This window comes from Polypterus senegalus, chromosome 12 (assembly GCF_016835505.1).
Source record: "Polypterus senegalus isolate Bchr_013 chromosome 12, ASM1683550v1, whole genome shotgun sequence".
In the NCBI taxonomy this organism is placed as follows: Eukaryota; Metazoa; Chordata; class Cladistia; order Polypteriformes; family Polypteridae; genus Polypterus; species Polypterus senegalus.
The window spans coordinates 135,367,679-135,395,440 of record NC_053165.1 but is presented as its reverse complement, the minus strand read 5'-3'; the positions used below and the strand labels follow the sequence as shown (position 1 = coordinate 135,395,440).

Below are 27,762 nucleotides of genomic sequence, written 5' to 3'. Positions count from 1 at the left end.
CATAACACTGACTAGAATAGTGGGCTTCGATCGCTTTTTATGGATTACGTCGTATTTGAATGTGTCAGCGATACTGAAGCCAGGGCACTAAGCGCTGGGGATATGCGAGAGATGAGGGTCACTTTCACTGGGGAAGAATAGGACAAACTAGTTAACTGCTATTAGGAAGCGATTCGGTGAAAAATTCTACATTCTACACTGTTGGGAAGTTATTGTGTATTGGCGTAAGCACCTTTAACGTGGGGTACGCAAAATGAGTTTATAAGGGACTAAGAGCGATGGCAGGACACTTCCTCAAAAGTGGATGCGAGTCTAATATAAATTAATGTAGGATGTTAGCAGCTATTATTAATGTTCGCTTAAAGTATTATCTATCTATCTATCTATCTATCTATCTATCTATCTATCTATCTATCTATCTATCTATCTATCTATCTATCTATCTATCTATCTATCTATCTATCGTTCCAGAGCTCTGTTAGTTACGTGATTACTTATCAATTATTTTGACTTTTATTTTGATACAACGTTTTATTATTTATATGTGCAACTGCACCTGATTGGGGGAGTGAGCCCGGGAAAAATTGGGCGCGCAGCGTCATTTTTGGGTTTGTTGGATTATTTCTGTCGGAATGGAGGGACCAAGGTTGGAGTGCGGTGTTTGTATACCCTTACGCCATTTGCTAAGAACTGACACTCATAAGACATTTATTTGGCTTTACACTAAGAAATTAACACCGAAAAAAAAGTTTCTGGGGTAAGTACACTGACATCAGAAGATCCGCTAAATAATTGTGACAAATGGGTCAATGCTTTACTGCAGACATTTATTTTTCCCAGTTCACAATATAGTTTGTCTGACTGTTTACATAGTATGGACATCTTCTGCTCTGCAAATTTGTATCGTGTTTCATGTAGCATTTATTTTTGTTCCTGATGCCACACAATATAATTAAAACTAAAGACGCTTTCCACCTTCGACGCTGACAATAAGTGAATGTAAAGGTGTGGACGTTGAATGGTCACTTAGAGCAGTCGCGATGCCAGCTTGCATTCATCGAGTTGGTAAGGGCACGGAGATCTTACTGAAGCAAAGCCCGGTGAGTTCTTTTTAACGCGCTTATACAGCCCAGCGAGCCCTCAAATGCGATAATCCCAAGGGTTAATGGCATTTTGTACAAACCTTCCTCCCGTGATTCCTTTAACACGATCCCTTTTGCTTTGTAGATTGCGGCTGCCCCGTCCCTGCACGCGTTTTCAACTGGATGAGCATCGAACCTGCGGGCAGAGAGACGGAGATCCAGCTCCGCGATGCCGGCAGCAGGCGACAGGCGTCCATGGCGACCGAGGAGGCAACGGTGGCAACGCGCTGTACTCCTGCTTACCGTAGTGACCACCTGCCAGCTGTGGTCCAGCTTCGTGTCTGCGCCACAGACGACTGAGGCAGCCGAATCTCTTCCGAATGTTTGGAACAGTACACAGTCAGAGGAGCCGGAGACGCCGGATAACCGGAGCGAAGTCGAAATCAGGAGGTGCATCGACCTGTTCAGGGTGCACGGAGCACCGACTGCGCTCCCTGCCCCGAAACCAACCAACGCCAGCAGTATGCCCAACGACAATGCCCCTCATAAGAAGGGGGAGTACCCGGCGGACTTTTTCTCCGTGGAGGAGCGCCGCCAGGGCTTTGTACTTTTACACATTTTTGGGATGGTCTACATGTTTGTGGCCCTCGCCATTGTGTGCGACGAGTTTTTTGTCCCAGCCCTAGGTGTCATCACGGACAAGTTGCAGATCTCGGACGATGTGGCCGGAGCGACGTTTATGGCAGCTGGAGGTTCTGCTCCCGAGCTTTTTACATCGCTTATCGGGGTATTCATCTCTCACAGTAACATCGGCATCGGGACAATCGTGGGCTCTGCAGTGTTCAACATCCTCTTTGTGATCGGCATGTGCGCCCTTTTCTCCAGGGAGATCCTGCACCTGACCTGGTGGCCGCTCTTCAGGGACGTCTCCTTCTACGTTCTGGACCTCATTATGCTTATTATTTTCTTCCTGGATAACATTATTTCTTGGTGGGAGAGTCTATTGCTCATCTTAGGCTATGCCAGCTATGTCATCTTCATGAAGTTCAACGTGCAGCTGGAGCAACTGGTGAAACTGCAGCTCAACAGACACAAGAACATCGTGCAGGTCATCGCGCCAGAAGAGGTGGACCAGGTAGGTGATCTTAATAGATTAACATTATTGTACAAAGGATACATTATAAAATCAAAGGTCTATGTGCAAGTCTGGTGTTGGCCGAGACCCCAATGCCTGTCATTGTCAATTTGAAGACCACTCTCCCTGTAGCTGCCAGTGCAGGATCAGACCCCAGACAGAAAAAGATGCAGCCTGATGGGGTAGGATAAGGACAGACATCAAAATAAATACAATAAGCGGCATTGTTTAAGACTACACAGATTCAAAGTCTAAGGGGAAAAGGCTACACTTTGAAATTTTTTAGGTTTAGTTTTCTGGGGTTAAATTCTGAAATGCAAGATTAAGGAATACAGGTTGGTCCTATTCCAAGGAGAAGGGTAGCGTGATGAAGCCGGCCTCTAGAAAATAAAGAATTGATTAACATCTGCATCAGCGTTTAAGGAGGTAAAGCACCGCTAAAGATTGGGCTGGTGGGCTGAGCTGTCAATAATAACTCATCTAGTATAGACCACCTGTAGAATGATGGTGTGACTTTGAACCCATGTATTGTATGTCATCCAGCACGTGTATTACTATCGAATAGTCATTTTAAAAGTAGGTATACTCCAAAAATGGGTTCATTATAAAACTTCTATTTAGAGCATAACTCAGACTCCAACAAGGGGCATTTTAAAGCAAGGGGTTTTAAACCAAGACTCCTAAAATGTACCACCTGGTCGAGTACCACCATATTAACCTGGACATCATTTTCAATCTTGGTTTCTGCTAATAGCGGTCCCACGGCTTGATAACTCAAAGCAAATGCTTAACTCTAGCAGACTATTGACGGATATGTGGTCTCAATGTCGGGGTACTTAATCTTTGTGTGCCACCTCCATTAATTGATTAATTTTTGTTTTTCTTAAATTGTGAACTCTTGCTGGGCACAACTAAAAAGTGAAACGCCCTCCTTAATATTTAATTTGGAAATTTAAACAAAGGATTGTTGTGGAATTTTTGTGAGGGTCTGTGCTTTGTTTATTTGCAACTAGTATATGCCAAATGGGACGGCACGGTGGCGCAGTGGGTAGCGCTGCTGCCTCTCAGTTAGGATTACTTATTAATTATTTTAACATGCGTGGAGTTTGCATGTTCTCCCCGTGTCTGCGTGGGTTTCCTCCGGGTGCTCCGGTTTCCTCCCACAGTCCAAAGACATGAAGGTGCTGGTGCAATGCATTAGGTGCATTGGCGATTCTAAATTGTCTTTAATGTGTGCTTGGCGTGCATGTGTACTGTGATTTAATACGGCAGTTTTTCAAGCTGACCGTGCCGTGGAAATAGCAGTGAAGGTCTGAACCTGAGAGAGGTGGCCTAGACCCGTCAGGATTGCCTGGCTGTTATGGTCCATCTGCCCTGGACGTGTGGTCACCAGCGAGTCTCATGGGCCCGTATTTAGTGGGCATACGAGATGTCTCGGGGCAGAGAGGGGCTGGCAGAGGGACGAAACAGCACCAAAGTGCTCACTAGGTGCCATGTCTGTTAACGTTGATCTCAGAGCTGCTCTTTTATCTGCTTCTCCGGTAGTCTCGCCGCTTCGGACAGTTGAGCACGTGTATGAGACACAATATAAGGTGTTTGTGCTAGTAGAACAGTGTCTTGGGATATTTTTTGTTACCACCACAGAAAAAAGGTTGAGAAACACAGCGATAGAGAATAATAAAAAAAAACCTTTCAAAACTTTACATTTGCAATATGTATGAATCCAGATTAAAAGCAGGAGGAAAGTAACTCACAGGTTTCATGCAGTTACAGTCAAAAAAGAGAAAAAATAAGTTCTGCACTAATCTGCCAATTTGTAAAGCTGTTCGGAAAATGATGATGATACAGCAAACAAGTCTACCAAAATTAAAAATGTTGTAATTTTGGTGGGCTGGACCCAAGGGTTGGGATTCGAGGGGATCTGTTACTATAATCTCTTTTGAAAAAGTTATACATCGGGGGTCTTCGACTTCGATCATGGAGCGCTACTGTGGCTGCAGGTTTTCATTGTAACGCTTTTCCTAATTAATGACTTTTGTTTTTCTGCTGATGAACTTTTCTCCATTTTTAACTGACTTATTATTTTTAATTCATTCCTCCGTTTTTGCCTCATGTTTTCCTTTGAGGGCATCCAAAGAGAAACGAGACGTGAAGTTAGTGAGTTGGCGCATAGCGCATCTCGCAAGGCAGAGTTAATACAGGGAGATTCGCTCGAAAGAGGCCCCGAATATTCTGTTGTAAGTCCCGTTAGAATGAAGCAATCTGAACCAAAAAAATAACAAATAAATACGCTCTATACCTGGACGTATGTGTCATCGATTGCATTAATGCGATGCTGGAAGTGGTTTCCGTTTTCTGCCACACACGTTTCGACGCGGCGCTCCATGTTCCTGAACTTATCGGCAAACGCCTCGGGGAAATGGCAGCAATTTCACGTTGGATGTTTTCCTTCAAATCTTCCACAGTGTGAGTCTTGTTCCGAAAGACTTTTCCTTTGAGCATACCATCAATGAAGAAGTCTGGCTGTATCAGATCCGGTGACCATGGTGGCAAAAGCCCCTTTGAGGCGGCCTGAGGGGTTTGGGGCCGGGATGCGGGGTTGGTTCGCCCAGGGCTGACCAACCCCACTTCAGACGCTGTTACCGGTATGTGTGGACTGTATAAACCTGCGCGCGAATTTAATAAACAATAATGTTAACATGCACCGGATTTTCTCATTGCAGTATTCAGCTAAAGTTTTGCAAGATAACACGCGGACTTTATCAAAATTGTAATATTCCAATAACCAGTCGGAATAGTTTTTTCAGTTGTGAATTTATTTCAAACATATTGGAAATAACAGGTGTTACTTAAAGTCACTCCTACAACTGCTGAGTTGACTTAACAGCCCCGAACTTTCCTGCAACCCCCCCACCAGGTACCTTGCTGCCTGGTCTGCTTAAATTAATAATCCAACAAAAATATAATGATATAATCTATTAAAAAGTGCAATTCATAATTCATGACAATACCACGACAGTGCGAAATGCGATGCGGTGTCATGCGGTAATTAGGAAGCCCTCTTCTAGAAAAGTATACTCGATATGCAGGATGTCATAATCATAACTCAAGTCAATGTCATGTCAGCCGGTTATCATTGGCGATACACGTTTTTGTGCATTAATATTCAAAATGATTTCAAAGACGTACATGTACAGAATTTGTACTTGAAGAGGGATTTTAAAAGAGGTTCCAGAAGCATCTCAAATATATATATATATATATATATATATATATATATATATATATATATATATATATATATATATATATATATATATACTGAAAAATATAACTTGACAAATCCGCTCGAACGGGACACGCGGACCTCAAAAGCGGGGCCCCCTTAGCCGCGGGGCCTGGGGAGGTCGCCCCACTTGCCACCCCGAAACACCGCGCTTAGAAAATACACTGTTGCCGAAGAAGGACTCCATTTCTGCCATGCTCCTTGCTGATGTGTGACACGTTGTTCCATCTTGCTGGAAGTAACCTTCCCTTAACTCATGATCATCCAGTTGATTCTGTCAGTCAGTCAGTCAGTCAGTCATTATCCAACCCGCTAGATCCTAACTACAGGTTCACGGGGATCTGCTGAAGCCAATCCCGGCCAGCACAGTTACAGAACAATTGCTCTGATTTTAACTGATTTTAATTTTACTTTTGTTTATAACCTGCGTTTTATCTATTGTTCGGTGTCCTTGAGTGTTTAGAAAGGCGCCTACAAATAAATAAAATGTATTATTATTATTTATTATTAAATCCCGGGCATGGTGCCAGCCCACACTCTAAAAACAATTGTTTTGGGCCAACAAAAAAAAAAATCACGCAACGCTCTGCATTAAGCTTTTTGAGTTACCACAACTTCTGGTTAAAATTACATAGAACCAACCTACAACATTGAGTAACTGGAAAAGGTTTTTCCTTCAGAAAAATTCCCTTAAATTTCCTAAAATTACTTTTAAGTACCATCTACTTAATAAAATATAGGATATACACAACTTTAGGTTACATTTTTAAAGACACTTTTAAGTGCTAAATTTTTAAATATTTTTATATTTTAAAGTTGTGATGATGTAAAAAATGAAGTTGGTGTAATTTGTGTTTTCTGCCTATAGTTTTAAGCTTTATCAGGTTTAATTACTTATTAAATTATTAAAACTTGTACAGCCACTTAAAGAATGAAAGTGTGCAAAATTTATTTTTTTGCTTACATTTTTACATTTTTCAACATCTTTCAAAAACTTTGTCTAACAAATAGCCATACTACAGCATGCAAAAATATAGGCCGCAATGTAATATTCAATTGCAAAATATGTCAAACCTGACTTCTACTGCAAGTTGCAAAAGCATTTTACATTACAGCTTCGGAGTATACTCTAAACCTTACAACTGGAAAATAAGTAAAGTCAAAGAAAGATTATTACAATTAATGAAGTATCTTCTCAATATGCCTTCAAGCTTACATCCAGTAAAGCAATATTGTATCTAAAATCCTTAACCAACATACAAACACACGTGAGAAATCATTAGCGGCTGGAACAAAACAGTAATGTTATGAAAATATGGTAAGATGGACGGCACTAAATTTCACTAGAGCTATTCAACCTGTTATGCAAAATAAGTAAATGATATTTACTATATTAGAGCAATGTAAATAATTATTAGTTGAAATTGCTCCTCTATCACTAAAATATCCGTTCTGTCACTCACCGTAGTTGTTTTTTTCCGTGCAGTATGGTCTTACGTCACAGCACGTGAGGTGGGAGGAGTTTCACACTCATGAAGCAGAGAAATTAAGTAGCCATAGCATTAGATTAGGTTAGACAAACTTAGATTTTGTTTTTCAAGAAATGAAAATAGTAATTTGAGTTTAGATTACATGCAAGTCTAAGCTAAAGTATGTACTAATATTCTTTCACGTCAACACATTAAATATGTTTTCAAATTAAAATATTTAATAAAATCATCGAACTTGAATTTTTAACCTTATAGCATGCATTTGATTAAGTGATGGTTAGAGGTCCCTTGAATTGCTTTTTACAGTGCAGGGCACACACACACACACCAAGCACACACTAGGGGTAATACAATTGCAATACAAACACTGACTTAATCAGTTTTAATGTGAAAAGACACAGATGAAAGGAGAAGAAGCGGGCCGCTAGGGTGGAGAAAAGAAGAGCTGATCAGGAAGCAGCAAGCGCATCAACCTCTGAGCAAACGAATGCTAAACGTACAGAACAAGAGGATTAAAACTAGGAATGGTCAAGTCAAGTGTATTGCGCCATGACTGGCGTATACTGATGCCTGATTGTGCCCGAGGTGGGTAACACATTAACCTTGGAGGCTCATTGGTAGGTCCCAATGGACGTTTCTGAGAAATTTAGCTTGTCTCATTGCCATAGCAGTTTCAGTTGTATCAGATCTAACCTTTCCAGGCTCAGCAACTCATGATGAAACCATCTTTAACTCCCCACAATTCCCTTTTTTCTTTTTTCAGAAGAATGGTCCAGTTACAGAGGAGAGACAGCGTGCCCAGCTTGAAGATAACACTCGACTGAAGGTGAGGGAAACAAAAGAGCGGTTTGGGTCCCACAGTGACGAGTGATGAATTCAGGGGACACAGCATTAATGGTGGTCTGATTGTGCAAGACAAACGTGAATAGTCGCACTAATTTGCTCTGTTTTTCCAGCTCCGGCCAGCGCTGCAGAGAGGGGGCAGCTCTGCTTCACTTCACAACAGTACAATGCGCAACACGATCTTCCAGCTAATGATCCACACGCTTGACCCCCTCGGAGAGGGTAAGTGACTAGGCTGCTCTTACACCCAGATACCATTTTAGATGTTTTGACCCTTCAGCTGTGCAGTGTTTGCTTTCAGTAGTTGATTCCATCTCATCTTCACTTCATACAGAACACACTTGTATTAAAATGGGGAGAGTGAAGCTCAGTAGATTTGTTAAACTGAACACACACACACACACCGTAACACTCCAACACTTAGCACAGGCTAAAGCGGACCAAAGACGATGGAGGTGAGTGTACATTCTTCCTTACTGTCATCTTCTAGTGTCATGTTACTCCTTCCCATGCTGCTGACTATTATGGGCGTCCCATCTCAGTCATCTGACCCTGTGGGAGAGAAGTGACAATCCACCCACAACAGACACCTTGTATTTACTTTATTTCCTCAAACACTCAAGATGTGCAGACAGATTATAGGGGTTTAATGCAAAGCAGTATCAAGTAGAAAATAAAACAAATAATAGCAAGAGAAATAGATGAAGAATAGGAAAGTTTTGATTTAAAGCCCTGTATTATCGTGTTATTACCCTCAACTTACTGAAGTTCGTTATCAGATTGGTCTACTCTCTCACCTTAAGAGTAACACACACATGCATAGATATACAGATAAAGTGCCGTATGAATGACGTATACACAGCCCCACCTCTCCTTATCACTTTAATGACACACCACTCCCTAGGAAGTAAAGAGACTTGTCTATCTTTGACACAAACAACACACAATGTCTTAGATGTATCTGAGACCCAAATATTACTTTGATCTCCAAGAATATTTTCAAACATACAAAAGCTCAACATCCTTGGCTATGGGCCATTTATCGTCAATGATGTCTTACTTTACCCGTACTGTTCACTAGTCGATGAGCTTCAGCCTGATAAACCTTGTAGTTCAGATCATATGGCACCTTCTTACTGCTCCAGGTGCTCTAAATATTTAACATATTACTCCAGTAATTACTCTAGATATAAAGACAAAGTATAGAAATGTAAAAGCAACGTGGTATTTATTAAAGAATAATAATCCCAGTAGGAGAAAGTATAAATGAAATTTTATTAGGTACACCTGTTCATTTGCTTGTTAATGTAAATATCTAACCAGTGTCACAAACTCGACAAAGAGCCACAGCAAGGTTTGGTGCAGCCAGCAATATATTGTTTCATGGCTGCAAAACTGAATAAAGTGATAGCACTGATGTACACAAATCGGAGTCCAAAACAGAACTGAGGGGATGAGGGAAAGATGGCGGCTTTTAAAGGCCAGTATAGGAAATTACATCAGAGGGGCTGGAAGCAGAAGGGTCCTCATCCATAGGCCTGGACCCGGAAGTGATATTAAAGCGGTCAGAAGCAGTATTGACGTCATCAGGACCAGGCGGAATTTCCCGTGAACGGTCTGCAGAAAAGCAAGAAAAAGAGTCAGTGCACTCTGCCCCATCCCAGTCTGGCTCGGGATTATCCTCATTCAAGTCATTTAGCTGCCTCCCATGCACATGTGTGTGACACCTGCTAATCACTTGGCAGCAACTCAATGCATTTCGGCATGTAGACATTGTCAAGATGACCTGCTGAAGTTCAAACTGAGCATCAGAATGGGAAAGAAAGGAGATTTAAATGACTTTGAATGTGGCATGGCTGTTAGTGCCAGATGGGCTGGTCTGAGTATTTCAGAAACTGCTGATCTACTGGATTTTCACACACAACCATCTCCAGGGTTTACAGAGAATGGTCTGAAAAAGGGTAAATATCCAGTGAGTGTCAGTTCTCTGGGTGATAAGGCCTTGTTGATGCCAGAGGTCAGAGGAAAATGGCCAGACTGGTTGGAGCTGATAGAAACACAACAGTAACTCAAAGGACCACTCGTTACAACTGAGGTATGCAGAAAAGCAGCTCTGAACACTCAACATGTTGAACCTTGAAGCAGATGAGCTACAGCTACAAAAATAATGAAAATTGTGTCACTGTCCACATACTTATGGACCTGACTGTAGTACTGTTTATCGTGGCCAAGAGCTTAAACATCTTCTTCAGACATGACAACTTCCTTTTTTGTGCCTTTCTTGCTCATCAGTTTCTTCTCCGATCTGGACTACAGAACTGTTAGTTAGCGTTTGTGGCTGAAACACCTGCTTTCTTGAGGGCATTCATGTTTGCTTTTCTACTTGGGCAGTGCAAATATATGGAGGTCACAAATGACACAAATGCGATTTCAAACTTCCCAGCTCCACCATATGATGAAGGCAGCGTGTGTTTCATTGAGTTGTGTCTGGTGTTTGGGGGTCTATGGTGCCCCTTTGTGGTCACAATATACAGTATTTAACATGATAATAGTTAATTCATATAACTTTGTCCTGTTTGAGTACTAATTTTGCACTTAGGATGCATATTTAAAATATGATGTTCCGTTACAGAATCACAAGTAAATGAGAATTGTGTCATCCATTTTCAGGTAATGATTTGTCCATGATTCAGGAAAATGAGAATGATGAGACACGTTGACGACTCAGATGAACGAGATTCGTGTGACTCGTTCTTGAGTAACAAAAGCATGCGCTAAGGTGAAGTTGAAACTAAATAAGTTTTAGAAATAAAAATAATATTTCTGTAAGGTTCACCTTGTGTGACTAAACTTCTTAGGTTAATATTATGTTAATACTAGCTGGGCTTTTTACAGCACAGACTCCTAGAAACTACTGAAATCGTCACAAAATAAATTGAAATGCAGAGTCGGCAGCTTCGTTTTGCGGATGTACTCACCCCCTTGTCTATCAGCGGCTAAGCGCGTTTTGTCTCTCATGTGTCTTTCCTCGCCAGTTTCACTTTGATGATGAGGCCACTTTCTTTCAGCTTCAAGCTGTAGCCTCGTACTTCTTTCTTCTTCTGACTCGTTAACTTGAGGCCGCCTTGCTGGCTCTTTGTGCTTCATGCTGTAGCTTCGCATTTCAGGCTGGACAGACAGACACACACTTTTACACATAGACGTTTATATTTAAGGTATTGTGTTTATCACAATTCCAATAACAATTCAAAACAAGCAAATAATACATTCTAATGTAAATGTGTTGTTACCGTATTGTACCTTTTGATGGATGAGAAAATTATCAATGACTGAGTTCTTGTTCTCGGATGATGATTTCTTCCTACCTACAAAGAACCATAAGTCAGACATGCAGTACTTCACTTGCACATGCACTTTAAACATCTAAATGAAAGAGGCTGATGGCATCACACACATGCCTTAACACTCCCATTGAGCTCTACTGAATCAGTTTGTTTTTGCTTGTGGATCACCTCCCATGATTCAGTGAAAAAATAAAACTAAGCAGCTGTCACTAGCTGTAACACAACAGAGCACTCGCTACGCCCACTGCTCTGCTTACATCCATTAGTCTGGGTATGTGTGGCAGTCCTGGTCTTCAACCCATAACCGCTGATAGTCATAGACCATGATGAGCCAAGCAAATGAGGACACACGCATGAAGCAAGGGGCACGTGCAAAAGAGTGACAAGTACTTTTATTAAAATCAATCAAAACCAAGTGTCCAATAGTGGTGTGCATCATTCATAAATAAATTAATAATCCATAAATTAAAAACAGTGTCCATGTGGAGGCTACAATAATCCATAAATAAATATCCATGAAAATTAAGGTTAAAATCACAACGCAAGAAATGTTTCTAAAATCTCAGTCCCTGGTGCATGCTTTTCAAAACCTCCTCTGCTTACCCCACACCCCTGCTGCCAGAGGAGACACCCTTCCTGCTGGCACAGCCAACTTGGGTCACTGCTATCACCCTGGGCTCCTAGCAGGGTACAGCGCCAAGCCTCTCCTCACTTCTTCAGCTCCTGTTGCCATATTTTGACTTTATGCGGTAGTGAGCATCAGGTCACTCCACACTCCCCAAGAAACGCTCAGTTGGAGTGACCCTCTTTGGCCCCCTCAGGCATCACCAGCCATAATATCTTTCTAGGGGACTCCGCTCCTGGTTGCCTGCCTTCTTTCCTCTGCACTCCAGTGGCTTCCGATCCTGTCATCACTATAATCTTTCCTTTTAACATCCCACTCTGTTCTTTTTTTCTGTCTCTTTTCCTTTCTGTTTTTCTCTTCATCTGCCTTGCAGGCTTCTCTTATATTAACTTGATTGGTCACAGATGTGATACGCTGCTGCCTTCTGACGCCAGACTGATCCTCCCACCTTTGCATATGAGTGTGTGATCATCCAAGCACCGCAATCAACCCCGCACACCTGCACCCAATAGGAGGCTGCAGACTCTCGGTATATGATTATTTATTTAAAAAGTGCCCTGTGCCACGGACATCTTATTACAGTATGAGGATGCTGACCAGTCTCAGGAAGGATCCCGGCTTGGATTGCCTCATGGAGTTGAGGAAAGTGAGAGCAGATGGTGTCGTCTCTGACTGCATTTGAATGGTGTGAGGTAATATTGGTGGCGTGAATGTGCAGGCAGTGGATGCGGCAGATTAAAGATTGATGGAGCAGTATAGAAAGAGCCACAGAAGATTGGATTGGATTGTGGCCAAGGAAGGAGACAACCTCCAGCAAACCTTGAGTGAGGGAGACACACTGCGTTTCATAATGTTGACAGCATCGATGAAGATAAAATGTTAGTCAAATTATGGAAAAAAAAAAATCAAAACACAAAATGAAGATCTAGCAACTGATTATTGCGTCATCCAAAGATCCAAAGATATCTCAACATCAAATATTCAACCTTGAAAGCAGAAATGCAATGGATATTCATAAATCTCCAAATTTTGCTCACTGGGCAAAGTGCTAAATCATACTGTACATAAGTAATCAACATGATTTGTGATAGCTGATGATGACTACTGTACTCCAAAACAGAGAGATGCACAAGTTAATGCACACTTTTAATTTGTGCCACAAAAAAAAAAAAAAAAAAAATCAATCAAAAGGTTGCCCAAAAGTGCTCAGTCCTTCAAGCCTCAAGGCAGAACCAGAAAGCTGAGGCTGCACACGGGTACACCAGAGCAAAGGTATGGTGCAGGGCCCTAGGCACAAAGAAAAATTCATGTGCTCTAAAAAGAAACAAAAAACATTTTATACAGTATAAAAACTTGCATTATGAATATCACAGAAAATTGCCAAAATTTGATTATAAAGAATAAGCATGGCTTACTATAAGCATTTTAAAAATATGTTCAATTGTAAAGGTGAGATTACTGTACTACTTATGTAGTTTTTGGGCAACAGCACCATCTGCTGGGGAAGGGAGGAAATGCCCCACCAGCCCTTAACAAAGAGAGGCCACTGGAAAGGAGAGCAGGTGAGATTGTGGCTTCATTGCACACAATAGTCAGGTGTGATTTTGGTGACGTGCTCCTCAGTGGTGTAGGTGGTGAGTACACTCCACGGGCAGGTAATGGCATGTGTCTCACTTTTTCTTTCCGCCTACACACGCTCCAAGCACATAGCAAACATCTCCATCCTCAACCTTCCGGTGAGTCAAATGGAAACACATGACATGACCAAGATTACACATCACTTCTGATGTCACAAAGTTTGCGTGGCTCATGTAGTGGCACAGACTTCACTCCGTGCTGCCTATGTGGCACCCGTTTGAGAATAGCCGAGAGTGCCCACGTCTCCTTTTTCTCATTTGCAGCCAAGTTTAAGGACAAGGCAGCGATCCTGGATAGAGTGGCCAGGGGCAAGGTATTACACACTGGACGAGGAAAGTTGCAAGGTGAGCTCCCGCCATCGAGCCACTGAGGGTATGGTAGATGGGCACAGTGTCCTTAGTGCTGCCCCTCAGAATACCAGAAATGGGACCTGGATGTATAGTCAAGAGACAGATAGATATTATTATGGGGTGAGATCAGAGACCATTAGAACTTCAAGACATGTTCCCAATGCCACATTGTCACTTTTCTGCAGACATTATAGCCACAGTGCCCACTGCCCACTCTATGCATATCTATTAGTGTGTCCAGTTTGCCATTTGTCCTTCCAGTTAGTGATACACTGGCAGTTTTGAAGAGTTATTAAATTGCTAGACTGAATTGAAGAAGCAAAGGTGCACCCAGCAGCATCCTTCCTCCCATTCCTTCTGCTTTACAGTTGCAGGTTGTGAAGAAAAGCCTGATGTTCCCAAATCAGTGAGCGTCCAGGTGACTCCTCCAGAGCAGGACGCAGAGGTTGACAAGGAGGAAAAGTGTGAAGATCACAAGGTAACGGAGTGCCCACTCAACATTACCATAAGCACCCTTAACTGCACCCTTTCTAAAAATATCCCCTCATCTACTCTGATAACTGCCCACCCTATCCTTGTTTACTGAATCCTATGATTTGAATGAATGAATGTTTTTGTGTCGACTTTAAGGTTTCAGATGACTCTGCAGTTTCAGAGAGCGATGAAGAAAACAGCAGCAGTGATGATACAGACAATGATACAGACAGCAGTGACCAGGAGGATGACGAGGAGTCTGAAGAAAATGAGGAGCCACTGTCTTTGGAATGGCCAGAGAGCCATCGCAAGCGGGCCACCTACCTCTTCCTACTTCCAATTGTCTTCCCACTGTGGCTCACCCTTCCAGATGTCCGTAAAGCAGTAAGGATACTTTGGAATAAGAGATGGTGGTTGGGGTATGGAAATTGTGGCTTCTCTCATTGTGGCACAGGTGGGGGTCCTCATGGTCGGTCTGGGAGGACTTCAACGGCTGAAAGTTTTTATTCTAACCCAATTGGAAGGAATTGGATTGGAATGAAAACCTGCAGTCACTGTGATCCTAGCTGCAGAAAACCTGTGAATGAATAAATGTGGATGGAAGCAGTTAGATCATTCACCGAGTGTGACAGTTCTAAACCAATCCAACGACTCATGAAGTGGAGCTCAGAGTAGAGGGGCAATTATTCAAACAGCAAAGAGCAATGGTGCTCTTGTCAATATCGTCCAATTGTTAGCAAGCATGTGGCTACAATGGATAAAGTGCCTACACCTCCCAAAAGACCCCTGTTAAACATAGAAATGTGCGTTGTATGCACAGAGAATGCCTTACTTAATGTTACAAATACAAAAATCCTGTGGCATCCATTGAACAAGTAGGAAGTGTGAACGATGCATTGCTGCCGGCTGGCCGTGCTCTCTATCACTCCCAGTTATGAGAACACAGGCGGAGTAAATGTGACGTTGACAGAGTGGGCAGCTACGTCTAGAGCAGGGGTGTCAAAGTCAAAACCTGGTGGGTCTGCAGTGGCTGCAGGTTTTTGTTCTAGTCATTTTATGAACTTAATTGCCTTAACTGAGTGGTTTTTAAAATTGAGAACAGAATTGTTTCGTGTTTCCTTAACCAGAATCCAAACGCAGGGGTCATACGTTCAGTTCCTGCAAGGCCATGTAGTGGAAAACCTTTGTGTAACATTTTTAGTCCATTAAGCTTTTCAGTTATATTGCCTTTTGTCTAACTGCTCTAAGTAGAATGAGCTCCTTCTAGTATGCAGACCCTTTAGTCAGGCTAGATCTTCAGAAGGAGGCCTCAGTTATCTCTCCAGGTAACTCAATGCAGGAGAATCTAATGTCCCATAGATGGACCAATGTTAGATTAACAACTTTACACCAAAAATACGTTTGTAAATGTATACACTATAAAGGCTTTAACCTGTGATTACAGTGCATTGGATGATCCAAAGGCTTCTTTGTTAAATATATTATATACAGTTAGGTCCATAAATATTTGGACAGAGACAACTTTTTTCTAATTTTGGTTCTGTACATTACCACAATGAATTTTAAATGAAACAACTCAGATGCAGTTGAAGTGCAGACTTTCAGCTTTAATTCAGTGGGTTGAACAAAAAGATTGCAGAAAAATGTGAGGCAACTAAAGCATTTTTTTAACACAATCCCTTTATTTCAGGGGCTCAAAAGTAATTGGACAAATTAAATAACTGGAAATAAAATGTTCATTTCTAATACTTGGTTGAAAACCCTTTGCTGGCAATGACAGCCTGAAGTTTTGAACTCATGGACGTCACCAGATGCTGGGTTTCCTCCTTTTAATGCTCTGCCAGGCCTTTACTGCAGTGGCTTTCAGTTGCTGTTTGTTTGTGGGCCTTTCTGTCCGAAGTTTAGTCTTCAACAAGTGAAATGCCTGCTCAATTGGGTTAAGATCAGGTGACTGACTTGGCCATTCAAGAATTTTCCACTTCTTTGCTTTAATAAACTCCTGGGTTGCTTTGGCTGTATGTTTTGGGTCATTGTCCATCTGTATCATGAAACACCACCCAATCAATTTGACTGCATTTAGCTGGATTTGAGCAGACAGTATGTCTCTGAACACCTCAGAATTCATTCGGCTGCTCCTGTCCTGTGTCACATCATCAATAAACACTAGTGTCCCAGTGCCACTGGCAGCCATCACAATGCCTCCACCGTGTTTTACAGATGATGTGGTATGCTTTGGATAATGAGCTGTTCCACGCCTTCTCCATACTTTTTTCTTGCCATCATTCTAGTAGAGGTTGATCTTGGTTTCATCTGTCCAAAGAATGTTGTTCCAGAACTGTGCTGGCTTTTTTAGATGTTCTTTAGCAAAGTCCAATCTAGCCTTTCTATTCTTGAGGCTTATGAGTGTCTTGCACCTTGCAGTGCACCCTCTGTATTTACTTTGATGCAGTCTTCTCTTTATGGCAGACTTGGATATCGATACGCCTACCCCCTGGAGAGTGTTGTTCACTTGGTTGGCTGTTGTGAAGGGGTTTCTCTTCACCATGGAAATGATTCTGCGATCATCCACCACTGTTGTCTTCCGTGGACGTCCAGGTCTTTTTGCGTTGCTGAGTTCAGCAGTGCTTGCTTTCTCTCTCAGGATGTACCAAACTGTAGATTTTGCCACTCGTAATATTGTAGCAATTTCCTTGGATGGGTTTTTTCTGTTTTCACAGCTTTAGGATGGCTTCTTTCACCTGCATGGAGAGCTCCTTTGACCACATGTTGTCTGTTCACAGCAAAATCTTCCACATGCAAGCACCACACCTCAAATCAACTCCAGACCTTTTATAAAGACATAACGACGGACTTGAACACACCTGCCCCTGAAAACCAGCCTTTGAGTCAATTGTCCAATTACTTTTGAGCCCCTGAAATGAAGGGATTGTGTTAAAAAATGCTTTAGTTGCCTCACATTTTCATGCAATCGTTTTGTTCACCCACTGAATTAAAGCTGAAAGTCTACACTTCAACTGCATCTGAGTTGTTTCATTTAAAATTCATTGTGGTAATGTACAGAACCGAAATTAAAAAAAGGTGTCTCTGTCCAAATATTTATGGACCTAACTGTATTACTAGCTGTGTAAGTCCGTGCTATAAAAAGCCTGGGCTCATAGAAACCATGGATTCTGGCACTTCAATCAATCAATCGCATCACTTATGCATTAGTGGCGCCTCGCTTGAGTATTAGCAGCGGGAGAAAAAGAAAAAGGGATACCGTTTTGCTGATGTGCTCGCCTGGCTTCTGTATTAGCACCTCTCTCTTTGGAGGTTTTGTTTTGCCGATGTGCTGGCGTCACTTTTGTATCCTCAGAGCCCTTACCCCGACTTCACCTCTCACTTCTGGGTCGGACAGGCAGACACACACACTTCCACGTGCAGATGTTTATATACAGTATCCTGATATATAAAAGTGGTCGGGATTGTCCTTCCGTCCTGTGAGTGCTACGCAGGCGCAGAGTTTCACACACGCCTCGTCCATTTTACAATGCACGATGGGATTTGTAGTTTCGTTTTTCCAGGTAAAAGATGATTTTCTACTCCAGACTGTGTGATATCTTCTTCTTTCTTACTATATAAAAGCGGTCGGGATTGTCCTTCCATCCAGTGAGTGGAAAGCGTAGCGATATTCCGCTTATCACAGACTTACTACTTGCAGCTTGCAGTACAAAGTGACATGATGTGAGCAGAGTTCTGGTGCTCCCATCGTTCCCTTGCTTTTGTGCGCGATGCGCTGGAAAAATAATTAATGTTGATGGAGTACAAATGCCTCACCGCGTAGTAAATATCAGGGGGGTTCAAAAGGGCGACCTCAATATAGAAAAAAAGTTTAAATTTCAAAAATAACAGAAACTACGAGTATTAAAGTAATACTGCTCAAATGCAAAATAACCAAATTAATGAGTTTGTATAAAATATCAAATTGATCTACATATTGAATTGCCTTAAGAAGTGGTCAACTTAAAAGGCGGTCGCCTTAAAAGGCAGGTGAGCCTAGTATAAGATACAGGGTGGTCCATGAAAAAGTGGCCTGCCTCCACCGAGACGACTCCCATCTAGCCTGCTGACGGATTAACATGCTGAAACGGGCACAGAGATGTATTGACGCACAAGGAGATCACTTTCAGCATCTTCTGTAAATGTAAGTACCCAATTTGATCATTTTTTCTCTTCACTACATAATGCAGTCGTCTCGGTGGAGATTGGCCACTGTTTCATGGCCCACCCTGTATATTGCTGGAGTTTGAAGAACCATTAAACGTAGGATTGCTGAAGTAGAATGTTTCCCTAACAGCCAACATTTTCATTTCAACCAATCAGAAGACAATTGACACTATAAAATGAAATGTGTTAAATAATTCTATAGCTTGTTAGTCCTTTAATTCTGCCACACGAGACTTTCCTAAAACTGTTAATTTTCATTTTGACGAGAGAAACAATCCAAAAGTTTTGCTGCATAGAGCAGATCAATGTTTCTAAGACTTTTTTTAATAACATTTTATTGAACCAGATGTTGTAGGATGGGCACAAAGATTGCATCACGGTAGTTGGTTGCCTGTTGGCTTACTTTCCAACCCATGAACGTTTGGCAACTCATAAATAAAAACCATTCTGGCCCTCCAGGATCTCAGTATGCTGCCCCTGGTCTAGAGAGTGCAGTCGAGACAAACGGTGTGACGCCACATCGAGAGGAATGGGATTCCTGGTAACTGAGGTATTTTTGCTGTTGGTAGTGAGCCTTTCTGTAGTCAGCACATCTGGAACAGTAAATGAGCCCAACAACTCTGACACCAGCAGAAACCCAGACGAGGCTGCACAGCATTCAGCTCTTGACTTTATGCCTGAAGGAATAACCAAAGTAAGTTAAAAACTCCTAATCGTAAACTGCAAACATGCCATAAAGGGATATGCACAATGACGTGAATAAGTATGAGAATGTGTGTAGAAATTTGTCCTAAAGTGTGGTCTGATGTTCAGCTAAGTTGCAATAATGAGCAATCACAATCTGGTGTAACTAATAATGCACAAATTGTTGTTCTATTGTTGAATTTATTCAATCCCTCATTCAAAGATTCACAGGCGTACATCAGAAAAAGTAGTTGAACCCCCTAGACCGATGTCTTCAGCAAACACTAACTAGAGTCACTGGGTTAAGCAAACTTGCAATCCAGTCAATGAAACGAGATTGGAGGTGTGGTGTGGAGTCACCTTGACCAATGAAGAAAGGCTTAAACACTCTGAGTTTGCTATTCACAAGAGACGTAAAGCATGACTTGAAAAAAAAAAAAGCTACGATCAAGAACAGCTGATTTGTAGAACGCTAGAAAGGGTTATAAAGTAATTTCAAAGAGTTTAGATATGAATTAGTTCACAGTTTAACAACTTCTTCTTCCTCTTCATCTTTTCCCACTTCTTTGTGGGGTTGATGTGCTTGATCAACCTTCTCCATACAGTCGTGGCCAAAAGTTTTAAGAATGACACAAGTTTTGATTTTCACAAAGTTTGCTGCTTCATTTTTAGATCTTTTTGTCAGATGTTGCTGTGGTATACTGAAGTATAACTACAAGCATTTCAAAGGCTTTTATTGACAATTTCATTAAGTTTATGCAAAGAGTCAATATTTGCAGTGTTGGCCCTTCTTTCTTTTTCAAGACCTCTGCAATTCAGCCTGGCATGCTGTCAATGAACTACTGGGACAAATCCTGATTGATGGAAGCCCATTCTTGCATAATCACTGCTTGGAGTTTGTCAGAATTTGTGGGTTGTCCACCATTCTTTTGAGGATTGACCACATGTTCTCAATGAGATTAAGGTCTGGGGAGTTTCCAGAATTCTGGATTCCAAGTTTGTGAATTCTGACCAAAGACTTGTTGTCGCTACTCTTAGGATCCAGCTTAGGTCCAGTAGGTTACCACCTACTAGGAAAATGAGTCTGGACTTGGCCAGACTCCAAGACCAGGCTGTTTCTAATGAGTTTGCATGCAGATTGTGTGAGGAACTTTCAGATTTGGCAACGACTACCAATCGTAATGTGATGTGGGAGACCTTCCGTGACAAGACCCTGAAGGTTGCTGAGGGTTGTGTTGGTGTTACCGGTGTTCCCAGAAGGAGGTGTTTCATCTCGCAGGGCACCCTGGATATCATTGAGAGGAGTTGCAGCGCACGGCTCAATGACAACTCTAGTCTGTACCGGGAACTGAGAAGGATGGCTGCGAGGGCTCTGAAGGCAGATAAAGAGGCGTTTGTTAGAGGAATTTGTGAGCAAGTGACACACCATCTGTGGTCTAGCGACCCACATCCTGCTTACAGAGGAATCAAAGCATTACGAACATCTGAATCTGTTCCTTGGAGAGTCGCAGTCAGGGTAGCTGATGGAACAGTCCATATGGATGACACTGCAGTTGTGACCCGCTGGGCTGGCTACTTTGAGCAGTTGTTCAAAGCCGATCCTCCGACTAGCACGTTGGATATCTCTGGGTCCATGGTTCTTGAGACTGATCCTCCAATTAGCTGTGAACCATCCAATCTCACTGAGATTGCACAGGTGGTAAACCAGCTGAGGGGGAGGAAAGGCTGCAGGGATCTGTGGTATCTGGGGTGAACTTCTCCAGGTTGGTGGTAAGGCTGTCCTCCTGGCATTGCAAGCAATCTTTGCTTCGATTTGGGAGACTGGCATTATCCCAATTTACTGGAAAACGGGACTTTTCTCTATCTGGAAAGGGAAGGGTGATCGCCTGGATTGCAGCAACTACAGGGGGATAACACTGCTCTCGGTGCCGGGTAAGGTCCTTGCTAGGGTCATCCTCAGTAGGATCCGTGATCACTTGCTCACCTACCAGCGACTGGAACAGTCTGGTTTTACACCTAAGAAGTCTACCATTGACCACATCCTGATGATGCTGTGATCTTCGTGGAGTCAATGGAGGCTTTGATCAGGGCACTTGAGAGACTCAGCAAGTAGTCTGAGTGTCTGGGCTTGCGAGTGTCCGGGGTTAAAAAACAAAATCCAGGCCTTTAATGACTTCTTGGGCACGGCCATCAGCAGTGTGTCTGTTTGCGGAAAGAGTGTTGACCTTGTTGAGATGTTTACTTACCTCGGCAGTGACATTCATGTCTTTGGTGACTCTTCCTATGATGTCAGTAGATGGATTAGGAGAGCATAGGGGGTCATGAGGTCACTGGAAAGGGGTGTGTGGTGCTCACGATATCTATGCAAAAGGACAAAGGTCCAAGTCTTTAGAGTCCTGGGGCCTCATGTATAAACGGTGCGTACGCACAGAAACGTTGCGTAAGAACTTTTCCACGTTCAAATCGTGATGTATAAAACCTACACTTGGTGTAAATCCATGCACTTTTCCACGGTACCTCATACCTTGTCGTACGCAAGTTCTCCACTCGGTTTTGCAGACTGGCGGCACCCAGCGTCAAAGCAGTGCTACTGTTCCTGTGTGGTTACACCTTATTTTCCTGACGCGACTTTATAAATACACCGAAACTAACCGCATATTGTTTATTAGTGTAATGCATCTGATTGTAATTAACTTGTAACAATATAATGGTCCAGGGAACAGCCATAGTATTCCAAATACCGTAACTGTTTTAGCGTTGTTACTCTCACTTCTTCTTCTTCTTCTTCTTTCAGCTCCTCTTGTTAGGAGTTGCCACAGCGGATCATTTTTTCAATATTTCTCTCACTGCACCACTCAGAGTATTTATATCACTGTATCTGAGTGTGAATCACAGCAGCAGCTGATCGGAAAGGGAATTATCGGTATACAGCTTCAAGGACACGCTGTCTCAGCCACTGCAAAATGTTTTAAAGCCTTTCCTGTACGGACCTCGCGGTTCAGAAACAGAAACGATATCATTTATAAGGTGAAATTCAGCAAAATATGTTTATTAAATTATACAGATAAAACTTTAACTTCATTTAAATAATCTATATTCTTCACTGGGAGTGTCGTTAAGGATAGAATAATTAAACATGTACTACGAAGATATTTCAATGTTCTTTAAACGTTTTGAAGAATCGCCGTAGTAAGCTTACAGATGGCTTAACGCCTATTACAGAGCTGATTGTATGGCGATCGGTTACTTGGGGAAAGAAAAGCACTGACTGCAGTGACGGCTACGCCAATATATATTGAATATAAAACAGAAAGAGAAAATAACAACACAGCTAAAACACAGCAACAAATTTCGGCAAAAGTTAAATGCTTGTGTCATGAGCACGAGGTGGCTATGCAGTGTCCGCAACGGACGTAGCCATCCACTGTGCATAAGCTACCTTACTGACGGGCGGGCGAAGGAGCCACCGATTCTTCCTCTGCCCAGTGCCACCACAAGCCTAGAGCCGCCCCTGATTGTACTGCTGCAATAAATTATTTCATCGAAGTGAAACACATGTTTAATAACGTGCTTTAACTCCTATCATCATGAAAATGATATCACGTATACATCTCAGTATTTTAGTTATTCAGAGAACTGTAATATTACGAATGTAATGGATTCTGTGTCCAGTTGGAGGAAGAGAGCCGGTTTAAAAGCAAGTAGTGATTCACACACACAGAGCACATAGAAGATCAAATACAAAACAAAGCATTTAACGTGCTACTTTAATTACGATGTGATTTGAGAAACTGGTTAATTAAACGATTTTAAGATGAAGTTTATGATGTTCTACTTTAATGACAAAATAAACTACGTGATTAAAGTGGAAATATCGAGATTGAAGTTGACATTTCGTGCTTTTTCCTCACTGTGTGCCTTTTTTCTCTGTACCCTAATAAGCTTTCATATGACACTCAGACAGTGGGCTTACAACTCGGCTTTTCACGGCGACTTTGATATGTGACTTCTTTTTTATTTCCGGCACTGTGCGATTTGTGAATGTGAGCTTTCATGTTTCTCCAACACGCTATGCCACTCGATCAACTTCCTTTTGTTGATTATACCACGGTTTATTTGAACAAATAGTATGTTTTCCTTTGCCTCCACTTGGTATTCGCTGAAATTCTTATATTTTCCCCGTGCTTTTCCCATTGTCTTTTCACAGAAGGCTGCGCTTAAGGGCGATTTATATTGATTTGCATATTCAAAGAGGCGTAATTCTGGGAGGATTTGGGGCGTTACATAATGCGCGTGCACGAGCGTTAGTTTTCACGCTGATTGGGATTTATGTAGCGGAAGAACGTGGAAGTTGGAGTACGCACAGATTCCTGCATCTGGATTTTTCTGTGCGTAAACACATTTCGGCTTTTGTGCTTACGCCATGTTATAGTGCGAGTTCTACGCGCGGCGTTATACGAGGCCCCTGGTGCTTCCTGTCTTGCTATATGGTTGTGAGACATGGATGCTATCCAGTGACCTGAGATGAAGACTGAGCTCCTTTGGTACTGTGTCTCTCTGGAAAATCCTTGGGTTCCGTTGGTTTGACTTTATGTCGAATGAGCGGTTGCTCATGGAGTCTTGAATGAGGCACATTACCTGCATTGTGAGGGATCGTCAGTTACAGCACTATGGCCATGTGGCGCGTTTCCCTGAGGGTGATCCAGCTCGTAAGATCCTCACTGTTGGGGACCTGAGTGGCTGGACCAGGCCAAGGGGTTGCCCACGTAACACCTGGCTGCAGCAGATAGAGGGTCATTTCCGGAGGGTGGGACTGGACATGTGTCTGCCTGGTGGGTTGCAAACCGGGATCCTGAGTTGTTTCGTTGTGTAAGTGGGTGTGGCAACACATTGTACCAGTGCATGCTCCCCAACTTGACTTGACTTGGAGTTTCCTGGCCATTGACCCAAAAATTCGATATTTTGTTCCCAGAGCCACTTAGTTATCACTTTTGCCTGATGGCACGGTATTCCATCATGCTGGAAAAGGCATTGTTCATCACCAGACTGTTCTTGGATGGTTGGGAGAAGTTGCTCTCGGAGGATGTTTTGGTACCATTCTTAATTTAGACCATTTAGTACTGTGGCTACTCTCCCTAGAAGTTGGCCACCAGCCATGATGACTCAATAGACACAATGCAGAATGCTCTGTGAGGTAAACAGCTAAAGGTTTGAAGGAATCTTTGTAGCAGGTTCACATCTCTGTTCACAAGTCTACAATATGCAAAAAGTTGAACAGGCATTGTCTCCATGGCAGGACACCAAGGAGGAAGCTGCTACTCTCCAGAAAACACAAAATGCTAAATGCTTGAGGTGTGCCAATGACCACCCTGACACTCCACAATGCTATGGGAAAATGTTCTGTGGACTGATGAAACTGAATTATATACAGCAGTACATATAGTATGGCATGAAACATAACATCAATGACAAAGTACGGTGGAGGGAGCATCATCACGTGGGGCTGCTTTGATGCATCAAGGCCTGAACATCTTACCATCATCAAAGTAAATTCTCAAGTTCATCTGACGGACTGACACCCTGACATTGCCTGTAGGATTCCTTGATGAAGTGCAGCAGAGGTTGGATGATGCAGCAGGACAAAGACCCTAAACATCAATCTACTACAGGATGGCTTCAAGAAAAGAAAATCTGCCCAGGCATTAACCCAATGGAGATGCTGTGGAATGACCTCAAGCCAGTCATTTATGCCAGACTTCTTAAGAATATGGCTGTTCTGAAGCTGTTCAATAACCAGGGATGCTCCAGAATTCCCCCTGAACATTGTACAGGTCTGTCCAGCAGCTACCGGAAGTACTTGTTTGAGGTTATTGCTGCCAAGGGAGGTTTGACCAGTTATTAAATCCAAGGGTTCTCTTACTTTTCTAGAGCACACTGTGAATGTTTGATGGGTGTGTTCAATAAGTCATGAGCGATTTTAAACGTTTGTGTGTTATTAACGTAAGCATAATGTATTTGTCTGCACTTGTGACTCAGATGAAGATCAGATAACTTTTTATGAACAGTCAATGCAGAAAACTGGGTCATTCCAAAGGCTTCACATACTTTTTCTTGCTACTGCATAGACCACAATTCTGAATCAAACGTTCTTCATATGACATCGGTTTTGAAACGTTGCCATTAATATTGCCCTGAAGAGATTCAATACATTTGGCTAGCTGTTAAGAAGTCGCTTCACTTGTGTTTTCAGTTGCACCCAGTGCACGGACTAGAGGAATGGGTTTTCTGGAAGGATCCCCTTTTCAGAGGTGGATTTTGTCGTATCCACTACCAAGATTTTTAGCATGTTCTCCCCATATGTGTATTCTTGTTCAGAGAATCACATCCAGTCCAGAAAGACTACAGAGGCCTTCCATGACCAAATTTGAGGAGCTCTAGTTCAACATGTCCATGCAGCATTTTACATAGCTAGTTTGCATATCTGTACAGGGCCAACATCTGCATAAATAGATACAATGCCTGATAGTGAGAATACAACCTGAGGTAATTCAGACAGTACAGGAAGTCAAAATTTCAGTGTATGTCACATAAAAGAGCAGGAGCATCAACAACACAACTGTCTTTTTTCAACAGGTCTCCAAGAAGTTCTTCATTATCACTTTCTTAGGCTCCATTGTCTGGATTGCAGTGTTTTCTTATTTGATGGTATGGTGGGCACATCAGGTAAGCATCTGCCTGAGGCAGAAAATGTTGTGTACTTGTGTCAGGGTGGTGATGTTCAAGTTTACAACCTTTGCATGTTTCATCTTCAGGTTGGTGAGACTATAGGAATTTCTGAAGAGATTATGGGATTGACGATCTTGGCAGCAGGAACCTCCATTCCGGATCTCATTACAAGTGTCATTGTGGCACGGAAAGGTCTAGGAGACATGGCTGTCTCCAGCTCAGTAGGCAGTAATATATTTGACATTACTGTTGGGTAAGTCCTGAATCACTGTCTATGCTGAATGGACATTAAAGACCCCATGGTTGGTCTTACCTTTTGTCTTTTCTTCTTCACAGGTTGCCCGTTCCCTGGTTGCTTTACTCCGTTTTCAATGGTCTTTCACCCGTGGCCGTCAGCAGCAATGGTCTCTTTTGCGCCATCGTCCTACTCTTTTTCATGCTCATCTTCGTCATTTCCTCTATCGCTGCTTGCAAATGGAAAATGAGCAAATACCTGGGCATCACAATGTTTGGCCTTTATTTCATCTTTCTGATTATTAGCGTGTTGCTGGAGGACCGTATCATTATTTGTCCAGTGTCCATCTGACCACTCAAAAGTTCAACATCTAATTGAAAAATGGCACATCCAATTTTGGTTCCAGGAACAGGTCATTCATAGCCAACTCAGTCTAATGCTTAGGGGTCCAGAGTAGTTGGACCTTCAGCCTTACACCAGAAACCACCGCTCAAGCACGTCATGTCTAAACAGACACCTATAGGAAAGGAAATTTATTTGCTGCAATGGCTGAGCTCTCAGAACTCTGGATCCATTTTCATCCTCCAGTCAGGACAAAAGATATGTAAAGCAATGTATCTTCTGGCCATCTTCAAGAAGAACAAGCTTCTCCTTAATGATCAGCTAGGGCTAGTGACTGGAGATGACCCCTCCTACTGCTAAACTACACTGCCACTAAAAACTATTTACCCTCTTGGAAGTTTTCACATTTTATTATTATACAACATCGGATGACACTGAAGTTAATTTGGCTTTTTGGATTCTGATCAATAGAAAATATGACTTTTCAATGTTAAAGTGAAATCAGGTCTCTGTAAAGTTGTTGAAGTTAATTACAAATAGAAAACACAAAATAAATAATGGCATAAGTATTCACCCCTTCAAGTCAGTATTTAGTAGATGCCCACTTGGCAGCCATGACAGCACTGAGTCTGTGTGCTCAGGTCTCTGTCAGCTTTGTACGTCTGCACACTGCAATTTTTTTCCTGCATTCTTCATTGCAAAACTGCTGAAGCTCTGTTAGGTTGTGTGGGATCGAAAGGGAAGAGCCTTTTTAAGTCCAACCCTAAATGGACTGAGACTCGGACTCTGGTGTAGCCACTCCAGGCCATACACATTGTTGTCTCTTATCCATTTCTGGGTAGCTTTGGCTTTATACTTGGGGTCGTTGTCTTGCTGGAATACAAATCTTCTCCCAAGGTGTGGACTTCCTGTAGACCACATCAGGTTTTCCTCCAGGATTTCCCTGTTATTTTGCTGCATTCATTTTAAAGCCTTCTGCAGAGAAGCATCCCCACAGCCCGATGCGGCCACCACCATGTTTCAAACATGCCATTTAGTCTGACTTGTCAAAAGCTCAAATTTGATCTCTTCAGACCACAGATCTTTCTTCCAGGTGACTCCAGAGTCTCCCATGTGCCTTCTGGCAAACTGTAGCCGAGATGGCATGTGTATTTTTTTTTTTTTTAACGGTGACTTTCTCTTTACCAGACTTCCATAACACTGCAACTGCTAAACATCTTGGCAATGGTCGTTGTCTGCACAGTCTCACTAATCTTCGGCATTGTAGCTTGTAACTCCGTCAGAGTTCTTCTTGGTCTCTTA

At 42.3% G+C, this 27,762-nt stretch overlaps 1 protein-coding gene across 1 annotated transcript; it reads left to right on the top strand.

Moving 5' to 3' along the window:
• Positions 1-1,311: 1,311 nt before the first annotated feature.
• slc24a1 (solute carrier family 24 member 1) lies at positions 1,312-26,504 on the top strand. The gene is made up of 9 exons (XM_039771367.1): positions 1,312-2,217; positions 7,757-7,819; positions 7,950-8,058; positions 13,707-13,787; positions 14,168-14,271; positions 14,424-14,651; positions 25,791-25,880; positions 25,970-26,136; positions 26,220-26,504. The coding sequence occupies exons 1-9, from the start codon at positions 1,312-1,314 to the stop codon at positions 26,467-26,469; spliced, it is 1,998 nt and encodes a 665-aa protein (XP_039627301.1). The 3' UTR covers positions 26,470-26,504.
• Positions 26,505-27,762: the final 1,258 nt, after the last annotated feature.

What these genes read in the sequence shown, in the direction of transcription:
- slc24a1 (XM_039771367.1), top strand. Translation starts at nt 1,312, where the DNA reads ATGCCGGCAGCAGGCGACAGGCGTCCATGGCGACCGAGGAGGCAACGG. An exon ending in CGCCAGAAGAGGTGGACCAG is followed by an intron (nt 2,218 to 7,756) that starts GTAGGTGATCTT and finishes TTCTTTTTTCAG; the next exon opens with AAGAATGGTCCAGTTACAGA. An exon ending in AAGATAACACTCGACTGAAG is followed by an intron (nt 7,820 to 7,949) that starts GTGAGGGAAACA and finishes CTGTTTTTCCAG; the next exon opens with CTCCGGCCAGCGCTGCAGAG.